This window comes from Leuciscus leuciscus (assembly GCF_965113295.1).
Source record: "Leuciscus leuciscus genome assembly, chromosome: 18".
NCBI lineage: Eukaryota > Metazoa > Chordata > Actinopteri > Cypriniformes > Leuciscidae > Leuciscus > Leuciscus leuciscus.
The window spans coordinates 2,961,762-2,980,485 of NC_138742.1; the positions used below are offsets into that span (position 1 = coordinate 2,961,762).

Sequence of the window (18,724 nt, forward strand, 5' to 3'; positions counted from 1 at the left end):
TATAATGGCAGTGAATGGTTGTTTCTGTTTTGAAGTCCATTAAATGCATCTATCCATCATAAAACTGCATCTATCCATCATACAAGTGCATCTATCCATCATAAAACGGCATCTGTCCATCATAAAAGTGCATCTGTCCATCATAAAACGGCATCTGTCCATCATAAAAGTGCATCTGTCCATCATAAAACGGCATCTGTCCATCATAAAAGTGCATCTGTCCATCATAAAACTGCTTCTGTCCATCATAAAACTGCATCTGTCCATGATAAAAGTGCATCTGTCCATTATAAAAGTGCATCTATCCATCATAAAACTGCATCTGTCCATCATAAAAGTGCATCTATCATCATAAAAGTGCATCTGTCCATCATAAAAGTGCATCTGTCCATCATAAAAGTGCATCTGTCCATGATAAAAGTGCATCTATCCATCATAAAAGTGCATCTGTCCATCATAAAAGTGCATCTATCCATCATAAAAGTGCATCTGTCCATGATAAAAGTGCATCTATCCATTATAAAAGTGCATCTGTCCATCATAAAAGTGCATCTATCCATCATAAAAGTGCATCTATCCATCATAAAAGTGCATCTGTCCATCATAAAAGGGCATCTATCCATCATAAAAGTGCATCTATCCATCATAAAAGTGCATCTGTCCATGATAAAAGTGCATCTATCCATTATAAAAGTGCATCTATCCATCATAAAAGTGCATCTGTCCATCATAAAAGTGCATCTATCCATTATAAAAGTGCATCTGTCCATTATAAAAGTGCATCTGTCCATCATAAAAGTGCATCTATCCATTATAAAAGTGCATCTGTCCATCATAAAAGTGCATCTATCCATCATAAAAGTGCATCTATCCATTATAAAAGTGCATCTATCCATCATAAAAGTGCATCTGTCCATGATAAAAGTGCATCTATCCATTATAAAAGTGCATCTATACATCATAAAAGTGCATCTATCCATTATAAAAGTGCATCTGTCATCATAAAAGTGCATCTATCCATCATAAAAGTGCATCTATCCATCATAAAAGTGCCATCTGTCCATCATAAAAGTGCATCTATCCATCATAAAAGTGCATCTATCCATCATAAAAGTGCATCTGTCCATGATAAAAGTGCATCTGTCCATCATAAAAGTGCATCTATCCATCATAAAAGTGCATCTGTCCATGATAAAAGTACATCTATCCATCATAAAAGTGCATCTATCCATCATAAAAGTGCATCTGTCCATCATAAAAGTGCATCTATCCATTATAAAAGTGCATCTATCCATTATAAAAGTGCATCTATCCATCATAAAAGTGCATCTATCCATTATAAAAGTGCATCTGTCCATCATAAAAGTGCATCTATCCATCATAAAAGTGCATCTGTCCATGATAAAAGTGCATCTATCCATTATAAAAGTGCATCTATCCATCATAAAAGTGCATCTGTCCATGATAAAAGTACATCTATCCATTATAAAAGTGCATCTATACATCATAAAAGTGCATCTATCCATTATAAAAGTGCATCTGTCATCATAAAAGTGCATCTATCCATCATAAAAGTGCATCTATCCATCATAAAAGTGCCATCTGTCCATCATAAAAGTGCATCTATCCATCATAAAAGTGCATCTATCCATCATAAAAGTGCATCTGTCCATGATAAAAGTGCATCTATCCATGATAAAAGTGCATCTATCCATCATAAAAGTGCATCTATCCATCATAAAAGTGCATCTGTCCATCATAAAAGTGCATCTATCCATCATAAAAGTGCATCTATCCATCATAAAAGTGCATCTATCCATCATAAAAGTGCATCTGTCCATCATAAAAGTGCATCTATCCATCATAAAAGTGCATCTGTCCATGATAAAAGTGCATCTATCCATTATAAAAGTGCATCTATCCATCATAAAAGTGCATCTATCCATCATAAAAGTGCATCTATCCATTATAAAAGTGCATCTGTCCATCATAAAAGTGCATCTATCCATCATAAAAGTGCATCTATCCATGATAAAAGTGCATCTGTCCATGATAAAAGTGCATCTGTCCATCATAAAAGTGCATCTGTCCATGATAAAAGTGCATCTATCCATCATAAAAGTGCATCTATCCATCATAAAAGTGCATCTATCCATGATAAAAGTGCATCTGTCCATCATAAAAGTGCATCTATCCATCATAAAAGTGCATCTGTCCATGATAAAAGTGCATCTATCCATTATAAAAGTGCATCTATCCATTATAAAAGTGCATCTGTCCATCATAAAAGTGCATCTATCCATTATAAAAGTGCATCTATCCATTATAAAAGTGCATCTGTCCATCATAAAAGTGCATCTATCCATGATAAAAGTGCATCTGTCCATCATAAAAGTGCATCTATCCATCATAAAAGTGCATCTATCCATCATAAAAGTGCATCTGTCCATGATAAAAGTGCATCTATCCATTATAAAAGTGCATCTGTCCATCATAAAAGTATCGAACACTACCTGTACACATTATATATTATATATTTCAGTATAGTATGCTAGTATGCTATTAGAAACCATTGATCTCTCAAACACTTGTTTCTTCCAACAATTTTACCTTTTGAGTTTTTTACTTCATTGGAATGTTATGAAACTTGGTAAAGGTTTTGGCACTTGAAATCTGAACATAAAAAAATCATGGACATGCTTCGAAAAGGTTAAATGGTCCAGAAAACACTTGTGCTCCTCGCGGTCAGAAATTAATTTCCTCTAGAGGAAGCGTTTGGTACTGCAGCCGAACACAATCTCACTGAAAGCTCATCTTCTGAGATATCAACCTGAAATTTTTAACACAATTTGTTTAGATTTATGGCTTTGATTAACTCAGTTCTAGAGTAAAACATGTTTTGGAAAATAAATGTTTCATATAAAAATAAAACCAGAATTATTGTGCATTTTTCATGACCAAAAACTTTATAAGTTCACTTTTTAAAAACTTTTTTCACTTCGGCAATAATTTGCCAAGCGTCATTAAAAAGAGATCAAATTTAAGTTGAACATTATCAAACTAAAATATAGCCTACATTAATTTAATAATAATAAAAAAATTATATATATATACTGTGTGTGTGTGTGTGTGTGTGTGTGTGTGTATATATTTGCAAGTAGGTCAAAGGTTTCTGCATGTTTTTTAACGAATGGATTAAATAAAACAAAATGATTAATTCCATTTAATTTAATCAATCACAATTCATCAGTTCTCTTTAAAGCACCAGTGATTCATAAAACACCATTTACAATCAGTCTCTGTCTCACACACACACACACACACACACACACACACACACACACACACACACACACACACACACACACTCACTGGGCAAACAGAGATTACAAAGACAGGCTGCTAATTGTGTGGTTTCAGTAAAGCGTTTAGTCTTTAAATGTTTGAATTACACCGTTCACAGCGCCGCACATCAACGTCAAACACACTCTATTGCTCACACTAGAGTGGGTCGTCATAGTAACGCCATGGTAACGCAACAGTGATGCTGGTAACACTGTGGATACTCTAAGATGGAACACAGAACCCCTCTGACAACACTGAACAGCAGCACACCAAACACTCCGATCAGCATGCGTACAAAATAGAGATCATTTCATATCGAGCTTATATATTCATCTGAAGCTACTAGATTTATTCTTATGTATAATTAGATCTATTTCCATATATATATATATGTATGATGGATTCAACAAATTCTGTCTTTAGGCTGAATGAATCTCACGAAAACCTGAAATAAAAGAGTTAGAATCATGTACAGTAAAAGTTAAATGTTATTTTGTAAATTTATATATATATATATACACAGTGTAATTTTATATATATATATATATATATATATATATACACTAATTTTATATATATATATATATACACGGTGTAATTATATATATATATATATACACAATGTAATTATATATATATATACACTAATTTTATATATATATATATATATACACGGTGTAATTATATATATATATATATATATACACAGTGTAATTATATATATATATATATATACACAGTGTAATTATATATATATATATATATATATATATACAGTGTAATTATATATATATATATATATATACAGTGTAATTATATATATATATATACACAGTGTAATTATATATATATATATATATATACACACAGTGTAATTATATATATATACAGTGTAATTATATATATATATATATATACACAGTGTAATTATATATATATATATACACAGTGTAATTTTATATATATATGTATATATATACACTAATTATATATATATATATATATATACACGGTGTAATTATATATATATATATATATATATACACAGTGTAATTATATATATATATATATATACACACACACACAGTGTAATTATATATATATATATATACACAGTGTAATTATATATATATATACAGTGTAATTATATATATATATATACAGTGTAATTGTATATATATATATATACAGTGTAATTATATATATATATATATACAGTGTAATTATATATATATATATACACAGTGTAATTATATATATATATAGTGTAATTATATATATATATATATATATATATACAGTGTAATTATGTAATTATATATATATATATATACAGTGTAATTATATATATATATATACAGTGTAATTATATATATATATATACAGTGTAATTATATATATATACACAGTGTAATTATATATATATATATACAGTGTAATTATATATATATATATATATATATATATATATATATATATACAGTGTAATTATATATATATATATAGTGTAATTATATATATATATATACAGTGTAATTATATATATATATATACAGTGTAATTTTATATATATATATATATATACAGTGTAATTTTATATATATATATATACAGTGTAATTTTATATATATACACACTGTAATTTTAGATATATATATATATATATACAGTGTAATTTTCTTATATATATATACAGTGTAATTTTATATATACATATATATATAAATTAAGTAATAAAAATGTGTGTGTATATATATATATATATATAAATTTTTATTATTACATTTTTTTCATGATATTTAATCACATTTTCTTCTCTGATGGTCATTATCGTGATTATTATTGTTGTGTTTTCTTTAATTGTCATTATTCTCAATAGATATTCATTATTAATACAATGACTTTTTAAATTTGAATCTATATATTAGAACAAATACTGTCATGACGTACCGATATTACACATTGCAAATATAATTTTTTCACATGACAGTAACGGTTAAATGTGCTTAATTGTCATGAAATGAATGCAAAAATTGTTACGGTCCTAAAAATGGGGTGTTTTCTTACTGCAAAATATAATTTCTTATTTCTACCATTTGATTTCGGCATGAAATGTGATCATCTTCGTGAGATTCACCCGCCAGCGCGTCGTAAATGAACAATGTCGTTTCAATGTCTGACATAAAGACGTAAACAAATGTTATTAAAAAAGCACAATAAATGGAGAACCGAAGCAAAAGTCATGTCCTGAGGTGTCGTCAGTGGTTTGCGATGCAGCATCTGTTTTGGCCAAGCTGGTGTTCTGGAGAAACGGTTCCTTCAGGTAATGATGCGCACGTGTTCTCGTTACCCACAATTCCATGGGAAGGGCGTTTGTGTATGTTGTTTTAGCACAACTGTCGGTGTTCTTTTCAAAAACTAATGAGCAAAAGCAGCAGTCGGACTGTCAAGAGAGAGAGAGAGTAGGAAAGAAGAGGAGCGTTTTAAGGGTCCGTTCCGCTCGTCCAGTCAGAACATTGTCCACTCTTTAGGGTGTGTCTTCAGGTCGCCTTGTGCAGAGAAATTCTTTTTTTCACTACGAATGGCCAAAAATCAAACAAAAGTGTTGCATTATAGGTTATATTAAACATTTTATGCATAAATTAGGAATGAAATTATGCTTTGATGGCATGTTTTTTCCTCCATTGCATGATGGGCCAAATCAAAGGTCATCACAGGCCAACTTTGGTCTGGTTTGGGCATCTCTGATCTAGTGTATCTGTCAACAGAAACAGACACACTACCGGTCAAAAGGGAGGAATAATTAAGATTCATAAATGTGTTTGAGAAGTCTCTTCTGCTCACCAAGGCTGCAGTATTTGATCCACAAAAAGAAAGAAAAAGCAGTAAAAATTGTGAAATATTTTTACAAATTAAAACCGCTGTTTTCTATGTGAATATATAGTCAATTGTAATTTATTCCTGTGATCAAAGCTGAATTTTTAGCATCATTACTCCAGTCTTCAGCGTCACATGATTTATTTAGTTGCTGATTTGATCTTAGTTATTCCAAAGTTTACGGTAGTGTGTGACCCTAAGACCACAGATGTTATGCGTCAGCTTCTAAAGTCAGTCTGTACAGTTGCTCTCACAGAGCGTCACTGATTTTAAGATCTACAGTCTCACACTCATTTATGCACCAGGTCAGTCGGTTTCCATTGCAATGACGACCGTGTCAGTGGGCGGAGTCACAGATGAGACAGGCCACGCCTCTTTCCCGCCCCCGTCGTCTGGCATCTGTCTGGCTCTGGCCGAACAATCTGGACTATCGTGAAGAAGAGTGTCATCCGTCCCAATGGCCGACTCTGCCGGTAAGTGTCCTCCTCCTCCTTCCTCCTCCTCCTCGTCATCCTCTTCTTCAGGTTCCACCCGGCAACGGCAAACCTCGATGCCAGAGTCGCCAGTCAGCCGTCGCTGCTGGAAGTGCGTTTGGTCGACGTCCAGGTCGCTCACGGCGGAGTCACGGCGCTCGGGTTCGACGCCGGGAGAAAACAGAGCGGATCTGGGCGGAGACTGAGGGGGCGGAGCTACAGGCTCCTCCCTCTTCTCCTCGGGACGAACGCCAAGCGGATCGGAGATCGAGAACAGGTGCAGAGACGAAGAGGACGAGATCGAAACGCTGGTGATATTCTTCGATGTAGGGCTGTTAGTATTGTTTGCATCACAGATGTTATTAGTATTAATGGTTTGGGATGCGTCTAATATGTCAGTAACGTTATCTGTGCTACTAGTGTTGAGGTTCTTCACCGGTTTCGTGTTCCCATTGCAATCCAAGGGGGCGGAGCATGGAAACCCCGCCCCCTTGGGGCATGGAAGCTCCGCCTGCACGACCTCGATTGGTGATTGGCCACTTTCGTTAAATGGAACGCTCTCGTTGTGCATGACTACGGCGTGGGCGTGGCCAGACTCGCTGAGGGAGGGCGTGGAGGCGTGGCTTGTGTCAGTCTCATCCGTGAGTTGGGCTGACGAGGGGGAGGAGCTACAGGGTGATGACGGACAGCAGGAGTCACATGAGCAGCTGGTGTAGTTGTCGGAGCTCTGGGACGACATCATGTGACTCGGGCCCGGGTGGGCGGAGCCTCGTGGGTAGGCCACGGAGCTGTAAGGAGGGGGGGGGGTGCTGGGCTGGGCTGCTACTTCCTCATAGGATGGCAGTTTAAGTGAGGCGAGGAAACCTGCCAATGAGAACTCAAGATTAATATACTTTGTTTACCTTTGTGTTTTCATTTAGACTCATTTAAAGGGGTCGCACACCGGATGAGAAGCGAAGCGTCGCGTCTAGAACAACTCGAGGTATCGCACATTTTCTCAGTTTATGGCCAGCAATATTGTTATGTTTAAGGACATTCTGAAATTAAGATGTTATTGTTATGTTATGACTGTACTGTACTATTAAATACAATCGTTGCCGAGTCTGCAGTCTGAACACTTTACCTCAGAGCGTCCGTTAACTGAATTAATTGAGAATCTCACCTGAAAATCTGATAATTTTCATCCATTCAAACAAATAATCTTACAAACAGAAACAAGATTATTTTTCTGACCCCATTGGCACATAATTTTGCTTGTTTTGAGCAAAAACTCACTTAATTTTTATTTATTTCCCCAGAAAACAAGACTTAATATCTCATGTCATTTTACTCATCTAGTAAATGCATCTTGATTTAAGAATTTTTAGATGTTTGGACTGGAAACAAGACAAAAATACTAAGTAAGAAAAGCATTTTTTGAGTTCTTACTGAGGTCAAACATGGAGGACGGGTAACTGCACGCCCCATGATAGGCCATGAGGTTGATCTCTCTCTGTCTCTGCTGCTGTTGGACTCGCTGCTTCGCCTGCCGGTGACGATACGCACAGCAACAGCTGAACAGGATTAGCACACTCCACAGCAGCCAAAACCCTGAAACACAAGCAACAATACTTAAAGGAGCAGTTCGGCTTGAGGGTCAGTAAATCATGGGGTGATTGAACATTTTAAGGCCTTCTGAAGCAAAGCGATGAGTTTGTTTAAGAAAAATATTCAGTAACACTTTATTTTACAGTGTTACATGTACTTACCATAGTAATAACAATAAATTATGCATAATTACATGCAACTAACCCTCAACCAAACCCTTATCCTATAGTAAGTACATGTAGTTGCTTAATATTACTCAGTAATTAAATATATAATTACACTGTAACAATGACACCTTAAAATAAAGTGTAACCAAATATTCATATTTAAAAGTTTATAAAGTAAAATAACTAGCGTCCGTAAGTTGCGCATTAGGTCGTAAGTAGAGACTGCGTATGTATGTTTGTTTGGCCGGAAGCAAGTTAATTCACTTTATAAACTTTTAAATATTAATTTTTTCTTACTCAAACTCATTGCTTTGCATCAGAAAGCCTTTATTAACCTCCCGGAGCAGTGTGGAGCACTTTTATGATGGATAGATGCACTTTTATGATGGATAGATGCACTTTTATGATGGATAGATGCACTGTTATGTTGGATAGATGCACTTTTATGATCGATAGATGCACTTTTATCATGGATAGATGCACTTTTATCATGGATAGATGCACTTTTATGATGAATAGATGCACTTTTATCATGGATAGATGCACTTTTATGATGGATAGATGCACTTTTATCATGGATAGATGCACTTTTATGATGGATAGATGCACTTTTATGATGGATAGATGCACTTTTATCATGGATAGATGCACTTTTATGATGGATAGATGCACTTTTATAATGGATAGATGCACTTTTATCATGGATAGATGCACTTTTATCATGGATAGATGCACTTTTATTAGGGCTCTTTTATTAGGGCTGGGCGATAAAACGGTATCGGTATTTATCGACGGTACACCATTGTCGGTAACGATATGAAAAATGTTCGATATGGCGCTCAATATTTTCATTCAAATGTACGCGCGACCACCACAACGTTGCCCAACATCAAATGGCAAGCGCAATGAAAGCGGAACGAAACTGCGTTATTTTGTGCTTCACGGACCGTTTATCAGTTTGGACCATCAATGTCAGTGAGTGCAGCGCGAGCCGATCTTGATCAAGCGACACTGTTACTACACAGCTCTAAGAGATCCGGTAAAGAAAGCATTTGAATTCGCCACAGAAGTAATAACATCGCCGCGAGATCTAGTGAGAAACATTCACACTTCTCCGTTATTAACGGATCAAACAGCGCTGACGTGGAAACCAGGAGAAACATTGTGCCATGAATGAACTAGTTATAGGCTTTAAGTCCACAGATCAGCAACATTCATTGTATAGGCTATGGCTTTACTGTAGTAACACTCACTGTAACCATGGAAGTTTGACAGGAATAGTAAAATGCTTTCAAGTACGTCACACATCTTTTTCCTGCACTTCAAAACTCAAATATTATCATATTTAAATGTTATTTGTAATGTGATGACCAAAACATTATTAGCTCATCCTTCAAATACATTACCCCCATTTATAAAACTAAAAGTTTCAAGATGTAGGGAAAACTCTTTTTAAACTTATTTAAAATAATTTCTCTTTTAATAATTATATATTTTTTAAATCAAGGAAATTTCTTTGGCATTTCTTTCTTTTTGTTGTATCGAAAAATGTACCTAACCGTGACACCACTGTGTCGTATCGATCCGTGAATTTTGTGAACCGTTACACCCCTACTTATTACAGATGTTGACCTACCTCAAAGTTTCAAGACCTACCTTGATTCTTCTACGTTTACACTTTTACATTGCACACATTTTGTAACATTTTATTTAAGTTCAAGAGTTTCTTTAACGCTTACTTTTTTATCTTAATATAAGACATAAAGAAGATATTTTTGTTTACATAAAATTTTTGACTGCTAAAACTAATATCATTTGTTGTTTGCCTTAATAATGTGGATAAAAAAACAACAAAAAAAACAGTGGTTTAAATTCAAACTTTTGTACTTGTCTTAAAAAAAAAGGTTATAAAAAAAGTCAATAATTATCGATACCGAACGATATGAAACATTATATCGTGATAATTTTTTTAGCTATATCGCACAGCCCTAACTTTTATCATGGATAGATGCACTTTTATCATGGATGGATAGGGGTGTGCGATATGACGATTTTTGATCATGGACGATTAAAATGTCTCCACGATCTGCTTTTGAAGAAATATCGTAGAATCGTGCATTATATCTGTTCTGGCGCCTCCCAACATACTGAACAACGCGACGTATATTCACATAAAATGTTAACGCAGCGGAACGGGACTGCAGTTCACAAAAGTTCACAATTTGCATGTGCTTTAATGCCTTGTCGGTTAAACATTTAATTTGCGTGCTGATGCGCTGTTCTAACGTGTGCGTTTCTCAGCGCGTACATGTGAAGCTCACATGCACTAAAAGCCTGTCTACCAGTGCCTTGATACTGGACTAAGTTATCTTTCGAGTCTTATTGTGCTTATACTGTTAAACACACACAAGGTTTACATAAACAAAGTCGGTTATGTCTAAAGTGAAAGCAAACTTGAGAAAATTGAGAGAAAATCTGCTTGTCAAATGCGTGTATATTAGACGCGTCGCGTGCAGCTCTGAAAGAGACAGTAGCAATAGTAAACACGCTGCCGCTTGTCCTTAAAGGGATACTCCACTTTTTTCGGAAATATGCTCATTTTACAACTCCCCCAAAGTTAAACAGTTGAGTTTTACCGTTTTAGAATCCATTCAGCCGAACTCCGGGTCTGACGGTACCACTTTTAGCATAGCTTAGCATAGATCATTGATTCTGATGAGTCCAGTAGCATTTCTTTCAAAATGACCAAAGAGTTTAAATATTTTTCCTATTTAAAACTTGACTCTTCTGTAGTTAAACCGTGTACAAAGATCGACGGAAAATGAAAAGTTGCGATTTTCTAGGCGGATATGGCTAGGAACTATACTCTCATTCCTAGGAACTATACTCTCATTCCTAGGAACTATACTCTCATTATGATGGATAGATGCACTTTTATCATGGATAGATGCACTTTTATGATGGATAGATGCACTTTTATCATGGATAGATGCACAGTGCATTAACTAATGTTAACAAACATAACTTTTGATTTTAATAACATATTAGTAAATGTTGAAATTAATATTAACTAAGATTAATAAATGCTAAAGAAGTATTGTTAATTCTTAATTCATGTTAACTGAAGTAGTTAACTAATTAAACCTTATTGTAAAGTGTTACCAAATAAACCAAATCATTCTGATGACAGACTTTGACTCAGGCGTTTCAGAACCACCAAACCAACATTTGAGATGCTGTGATGTGATTGGTCCACTGGTTAGTCCAGTTATCCAATCACAGCCTATGTTGAGTTTGTTCGAGGGATTTATTCAGTAAATGTGTTTCCAGTTAATATGCATGTCTTCTTATCGGATACAATTTTTTTATTCCCCTCAATTGAGTGCACAAGTTTTTTATGTGTATTTTTGAGTTTATGAACATCTTGTCGTTTTTTAAAAATGCGAATATCCCAAAATTTGCATAAAATTTGGTGGATGAAAACAACTATTTATGCAGAATGCTAATCATTCATTCAGTCATATATCGTCACGCAAACCTGAATATATTCCGTGATGTTTTGTGCACGTACTGTAGGCCATGTTTGGCTTTTCTAAATGCTGAATCTGTTGATATTTCTGAAAGCAGACTTAAGACTCTTTGAATAAGTTTGTCATTTTAGATGTGATGATTTTTTATTATGGTCTTTTATGCAATTTTCTTTTTCAAATTTCTTTTTCTCTGCACAGTCCTTTGGTCTACCTTTGAAAGTGCGTTAACTAAAGCTAAGTGTGTTATTTATAATCAGATGCTTTCTGTTAAAAGCTGCTTGAAACCAACAATTGTTGATTGACAAGTGAGTAGGCGAACCACAGGGGCAGATAAAGTCACATCGTCATTTACACATGATTAATGGACTAATAAAGATGACAGATTCTATTGTATTGTATGTAATGAGTAATCAGTTGTACAGTATTTTAACAGTGTTTGTATATTTAGGGCAAGACAATATATGCATTTTGGCCTATTTTGCTTCTATCTATGTCTTCTTTCAGAGTCAAATTCAAAAAGTAAAAAGGGGGAAATATCATAAATACAAATTTAGGTGTTTTATTGCACTTTGTATCTGTAGATTTCAATTACAATACATATCTATGAAGAGTTTGTCCTCCACTTCAGCTGCAGTTACAAACACCACAATTTACAGATTTATTCCTGTCTATATTCTGAAGGTTTTTACTGAGGGGTTTGTTCATATATCACTCACACATATGACATTTTATTCATAAAAAAAAGTTTTTTTGGGGCTGTTACAGTATTTTCTGATTTATGCAGTGATAAAAGAGATATTCAAAATCCCCTCAGTAAAAACCATTAACTCTAATATGTCAACAAAATCAAAAAAAGAAATTTGATCCTGGCTTTATCCAATGTTCAGATTTATAATCTGGAGATTTATGCAAACGAGTGCATACTTAATTAGATAGTGCCTCATTTGCTTATTTAAACATAACATCTCAGAAAACTTAACAAGTGTCTTAATAAACTGTAATTAATAAACTGGGTAAATATGGTGATTATATATTAGTTAGAATTTTTACCCTATTCTTAACAGGAACATTTCAACCCAAAAATGAATCAACATGCAAGATTCTAAGAAAGAAAGTCGTACGGGTTTGGAATGACATGAGGGTTTATGAATTATTAAATGACATAATTTGCATTTTTAATCCAGTTTACAGGGAACATTGTCAAAGTTTTGAACAAACGCTCTTCCAAGAACATTCCCATAATGTTTGAAGAATGATAAAATAGAATGTTGACACATTTCCTATGCATTATAATACTAGCGTATAGAACCTAATACTACAGTAAGCACAAAAACAATATTTATACTTCATTTATGAAATAAAAATAAAAATCTGAAACGTTTTAGTTGAATGTTCATGTAACATTTTTTCAGGGAACATTCAAAAGTAACGTTCCCAACATGATAAAAAGGAATGTTCCCTTAAAGTTTCCCTGTAGTCAATAACTTTATCCCTTAAAACTCATCTTTGATCACAAAAATGACATATTTAAAAGTTTTTCCTTGAAAAACTAATTCTTAAAATAGCTTCGACACCCTTGCCTCATTTAGTATTCGCAGTTCTATGAATATGCAAATTAGCCCTGCCTCCACTCACTCACAGCAGCTCAGAGATCTACTCTGGTTACCTTGGTTACAAGGTAGTTTGTGATGTCAGAAACACCAGCGATATCAACCGGCGTTTTTGGTTCTCTCTAATTTTAAGGAGGAAATACTCAGCAATGGTGTCGACTTATGAATTTGCACATGGTTTGTCTAAAAACATTAAAAACACCACATAGACACATAAACAACATTAAAAGCTGGATTTTTACCACAGGGGGACTTTAATGTTCGCATAACTAAGATTTTTTTTTTTTTACATTACAAAAATTGAATGTTTAGAGAACATTCTGGAATAACTTAATGTCTCACAAAATGTAAAATTTTTGTTAGCTGGGATGAATATTCACGGTAATTGTGTATGTGTGCGTAATCGTGTATGTGTTCATGCGTTGACTTATGAATTTACACATGGTTTGTCTTAAAACATATTTAAAAAAACACCACAAAGACATAAAAACAACATTAAAAACTTGATTTTCACCACAGGGGGACTTTAATGTTCGCATAACCAAGATTTTGTTTTGTTCAGAGAACATTCGTAAATAAGAAAAGGATGTATTTTTGTTAGCTGGGATGAACATTGACAGTAATTGTGTGTGTGTGTGTGCTGGTTAGACAGAGGGACTCACACCACAGCTCATAGTAGTATGTGCAGCAGCCGGTCTCCTGGCAGCAGTGTCCGGTCTGGCAGAGGTATCCGCTGGCGCTGTTAGTGCCGGGACAGTAGCGCGGGCTCCCCAGGAGAGGCAGGGTCCCTGAACTGTGGTACTCCATCCCCTGCAGCAGCGCGTGACGCCACCGAAACACTCGGTCCCCCTCTTCCTCCAGAACTGCTGCTATGGGGCATTCAGAGCCCGCAGAGTCTGGCAACAACACATCATCAGAAAGAGAGAATGCCGCTTTAAACAAGTGCACAGAAAGCACTTTTTAAAAAAAAAATTTATCAACATGAACTAAAAATTTGACCACATGTTCTTTCTAAATAAGCGTGACCCTCGCACGGGTATATCTGTGGCAATAGCCAACAATAAATACATTGTATGGGTCAAAATTATCGATTTTTTCTTTTATGCCAAAAATCATTAGGATATCAAGTAAAGATCATGTTCCATGAAGATATTTTGTAAATTTCCTACCGTAAATATATGAAACATGTATGTGTGTGAGTGAATGCTTTAGAGGAGATTTTCTCAATGTTTCAATTTTTTTGCACCCTCAGATTCCAGATTTTCATATGATCTATAAATGTTAATTACAAAAAATGTGTCTGGTTTTGTGGTCGAGGGTCACAAATGTTCCTGGTCTAATTGTAAAGGATTCATTTGTGCATGGTATTGTAAACAAAAACAAGTTTTCATGATCTTTCATGGAAATACTTCTTCCAGCTCTGAAATGAATTTCCTTTTTCATTTGAGAACTTATAAGTCCCACACAATATTTTTTCCTCATTTAATATGATGTTTAATTTCACAGAAACTTTAACAGAAATACATTATATTACAGAGATATGATGTGTTTTAAGCGCTGTTCATGTTGATTTTCTACAATCTCAGCTGTGAAAATAGCACTGTACTTTCAGTAAAGTTTATAGAATGTCCATTCAAAGTTAAAGGCAGGGTAGGTGATTTGTTCCAGAATTTGTTTTTGTTATGCTGGTTTAAAGTCCCCCTGTAGTCAATAATTGTATCCCTTAAAACTCATCTTTAATCACCAAAATGACATATTAAAAAAAAAAATCCTTGATTTTTTTCTTCTTGTGCCTTAAAATAGCTTGACTGTAACTCGACACCCTCGCCTCATTAAGTATTCATGGTTCTATGAATATTCAAATGAGCCCCGCCTCCACTCCCTCACTCAGCTCAGAGATCCACTGGTTGACGATCACACGTTGATCTGATTGGTTACAAGGTAGTTTGTGACGTCAGAAACACCAGCGATTTCAAAGCGTGTGTTTGAGACTGTCTTTGGTTCACTGCAGTTTTAAGGAGGAAATACTCAGCAATGGAGTCGACTTATGAACTTACACATGGTTTGTCTTAAAGCATATTAATAACACCTCATAGACACATAAACAACATTAAAAGCTGAATTTTACACCACAGGGGGACTTTAAGTGTAAATGTATTTATATGTATATTATATGTATATATCATCTGTCGAAGGCGGAGGAACATAAAATGTTAGTCTAATCATTGCATTCGGTCCACCTTGCACTCATACCTCATTATGCATTACACATCATCAGTTGTAGACAGTTGTAGACAGATGTCAGTCACCAAACACCGCAGACGAAACAGCAGCCGCCTTATGCTGCGTTCACGCCATAACTACCGTTATTTGGAAGAGATGGAAACCCGTGACGTTAAACTCGGAGCGGTTCGTGACTCGAATTTATGCGTATCAATGGCAACACTGACACCGGAATGAATCTGCAGCCGTCAGGTGCTACAGGTCAGTGCTCTTTAAGCTCTTTATGTTCATTATTATTGTAATGTTATGTGCTTTGAAACGTGAGCTAGTTTAACGCCGTCTCTCGTCTCGTGACGCTTTGTTCCTGTGTTTTGAAGAAGGCGTGGCTTTGGAGACGCTCATGCTTTCAAAGCTAACTTGCTATTGCTAGCCGCTCCAAAGAAATTGCCTATACCCTACCTTTTAAAGGGGTGGTTCAGGAAAAACAGTTTTACCCACTCCACCACAGTACACCAAAAGCAAATAAATTATAACGCCAGACTATCGATGTAAATGTCTGTTGAAAGAATAATGTTAGAAATCAAACTACCCTTTCATCGCATTGCAAGTTATACTTTGTTCCCTGTATTTATTAGCACAGTCTATACAGCAGCGGCGGAGTGATATTAAGTGACCTAGGCAACCGAGCTAGCTAGACCTCCCGACTGTAGCGCGCTTCTGTTCTGTGTTTGCTTTTCGGCGCAGTACTACTAACCGGAGCAAAGTAAAATTCTGCCGCTGCTGAGAAACTAGTTCCTGTAAATGTAATGCGATCATTGAGATGCAAGAGTGGTTTGATTTCTAACATTATTCTCTCAACAGACATTTACATCGATAGTCTGGCGTTATAATTTATTTGCTTTTGGGTAAAACTGTTTTTAATGGCAGGCAAGCAGATACCGTTGACTCGCGCTAGCCTAGCACCGTCAAACTATGCAACTGGAAGGACTGGGTGAAAAATGTTGAAAACTGTCTCCACTGATAAATAACACCCAGGCTAACTTGGAAATGAGGTCCGATGTCGAAAAATCCTGAACCACCCCTTTAAAGTATCTGGTCTTTAATAATGTTCTCAAAACATTACCACAACAACATAACATTTTTTTATTTTTTTTTATGTTACTACTTGTTTCAGAATGTTCAGAGTAACATTCCCATAATGTTTGCAAAATGCTAAAATGAAATGGTCAAAATTCTTCCAGTAACAATAATAGAGTGTCCACTCAAAGTAATCTGGTCTTTAAATACGTTCTCAATAATGGAACTTTTTTCTGAAAGGTTTTAGTTTCGTCTAGCTTAAAAAAAAATAAAAAAATAAATAAAAAGTAATATGCTCATAACGTTTGCAAAATGTTAAAATGTAATGTTCCTTTAATGTTAGTATAACCAAGATTTTTTAAAATTAATTGTAAGAGTAAAAAAAGATGGTCATGTGAAACTAAAATAATTGCCAATTGCTTTTGAACATTATGAAAGGACTTATAATATGGACATAAACAAATCTATATCTCACACACAGGTGTTGTAAGTGTCTTTACCTGGTGAAGGACACAGGTGTCCATATATGCTGTCAGGATCATCTATAAATGAGAAGGGAAGGGAAAAAAACATAATAATCAACCACTGCTGAAATAAACAGCATTTTTTCCCTCTGAACTCTTATAAGCGCAAACAGTGTTTTAAAAAAGGTGTACAAGAGAGATGCATATGCGTGTGTCGTATTATGTGTGCAATGCATTAAATGTGTTTAAATGTTATTCTGCATGTGCATGTGTGCAATCAAACTTTAAACATTAACGCAACAATTGTTTGCAAATGAAAAAGATTAAACAGGCCCAGGCAGAAGCGTAACACAGAATACACACACACACACACACACTCGAACACGGAGCTTTAGTTCAGTGATGCTTCATGCACCTGCAGCAATAATCATCACACATCCGTATCGATTATAAATAAATGCACCAACCTTACTAAACGCGGAGAGTGATCTGTGATGCTCGATGTCGCTGGTGTTATTGTAGCAAACGGCCTTTAATGAAAGTCGCTTCTCTTTCTGATTCGCTCATTTCTTCTGATTCTGCACCGACTGTCTCTCTCCGTCCGCCATTTCCACCGAGAGCTCCAGCCGTCACATCACAAACGACACACGAGCGAACCGTGATATCATAACGACAAAACGAACCGCGCACAAAAACCTTTACTACTTACGCATATGTTACACTCAAATGTAAAATCTAATTTTTTTTACAACAGACGGCGCGAGACTGCAGACATATATAATGCCATGAACGTTCATCGGATGTGATGCTGATTGGCTCGAGGCTGCAGGATGCAGACCAATCAGAGCGCACCTGGGTTTCGCCTAGCAACAGCTGGTGAGATGGTAAGACCATAGAAATGTATAGCAGCAGGTAAAAAAAGATATACAGGTAAGACGACTGCATATCCACACCGACTGAGAGGAATTAGCATGATTCTGTATGTGAACGTATCAATAGTGGAACTGTTATGGAATTCATGCGATCATGTTAAAATCCTGGTTTACAGTTTCATGCAATACTTGCCTCGACAAAGAAACATAATTCCAGCTATAAAACAAGGAACGGTTCATCAGAACTTTGGCTATAACGTTCTGGCAAGTTTCTCTGTACAAACATTCTTCTTGTAATATTACGTTCGTTCAGTAATTTGGTAATACTTTATCCCAGGGGGCACCTTGATATCAATTTGACGTCAAAAGTTAGTCAAGACTTGATCAAGATACATGCATATCATTTTAAGTTCAGATTGAAAGGCAATGTCTTCCAGTGGTAATTTGATGAAAAGAGAGAGTTAATACCCACACTGAAATTGGTTTATCGATATGCAGG

General features: G+C 35.2%; 2 protein-coding genes across 2 annotated transcripts in view; one reads left to right on the forward strand and one right to left on the reverse strand.

The window, feature by feature from the left end:
• cyp17a2 (cytochrome P450, family 17, subfamily A, polypeptide 2) overlaps window positions 1-233 on the forward strand; it is a 14,048-nt gene extending 13,815 nt beyond the window's left edge. The window contains exon 9 of the mRNA XM_082145936.1: window positions 1-233. This exon is cut by the window's left edge and continues 443 nt beyond it. The gene's annotated coding sequence lies outside the window, so the exon portion shown is untranslated.
• A 4,880-nt stretch (window positions 234-5,113) lies between these two features.
• LOC309479977 (uncharacterized protein) lies at window positions 5,114-18,165 on the reverse strand. Its single transcript, XM_082144297.1, has 5 exons — window positions 17,821-18,165; window positions 17,390-17,431; window positions 14,252-14,485; window positions 8,124-8,285; window positions 5,114-7,559 (listed from the first exon to the last, which is right to left on the reverse strand). The coding sequence occupies exons 3-5, from the start codon at window positions 14,394-14,396 to the stop codon at window positions 6,529-6,531; spliced, it is 1,338 nt and encodes a 445-aa protein (XP_082000423.1). The 5' UTR covers window positions 14,397-14,485; window positions 17,390-17,431; window positions 17,821-18,165; the 3' UTR covers window positions 5,114-6,528.
• Between the last annotated feature and the right edge of the window lie 559 nt (window positions 18,166-18,724).

Bases quoted from the DNA above. Each gene is read 5' to 3' on its own strand.
- LOC309479977 (XM_082144297.1), bottom strand. From the start codon at position 14,396: ATGGAGTACCACAGTTCAGGGACCCTGCCTCTCCTGGGGAGCCCGCGC. The intron at 8,286-14,251 runs GTGAGTCCCTCT...CTTGTGTTTCAG, and splicing joins ATACTACTATGAGCTGTGGT to GGTTTTGGCTGCTGTGGAGT. The intron at 7,560-8,123 runs GTAAGAACTCAA...TCTCATTGGCAG, and splicing joins GTCCTCCATGTTTGACCTCA to GTTTCCTCGCCTCACTTAAA.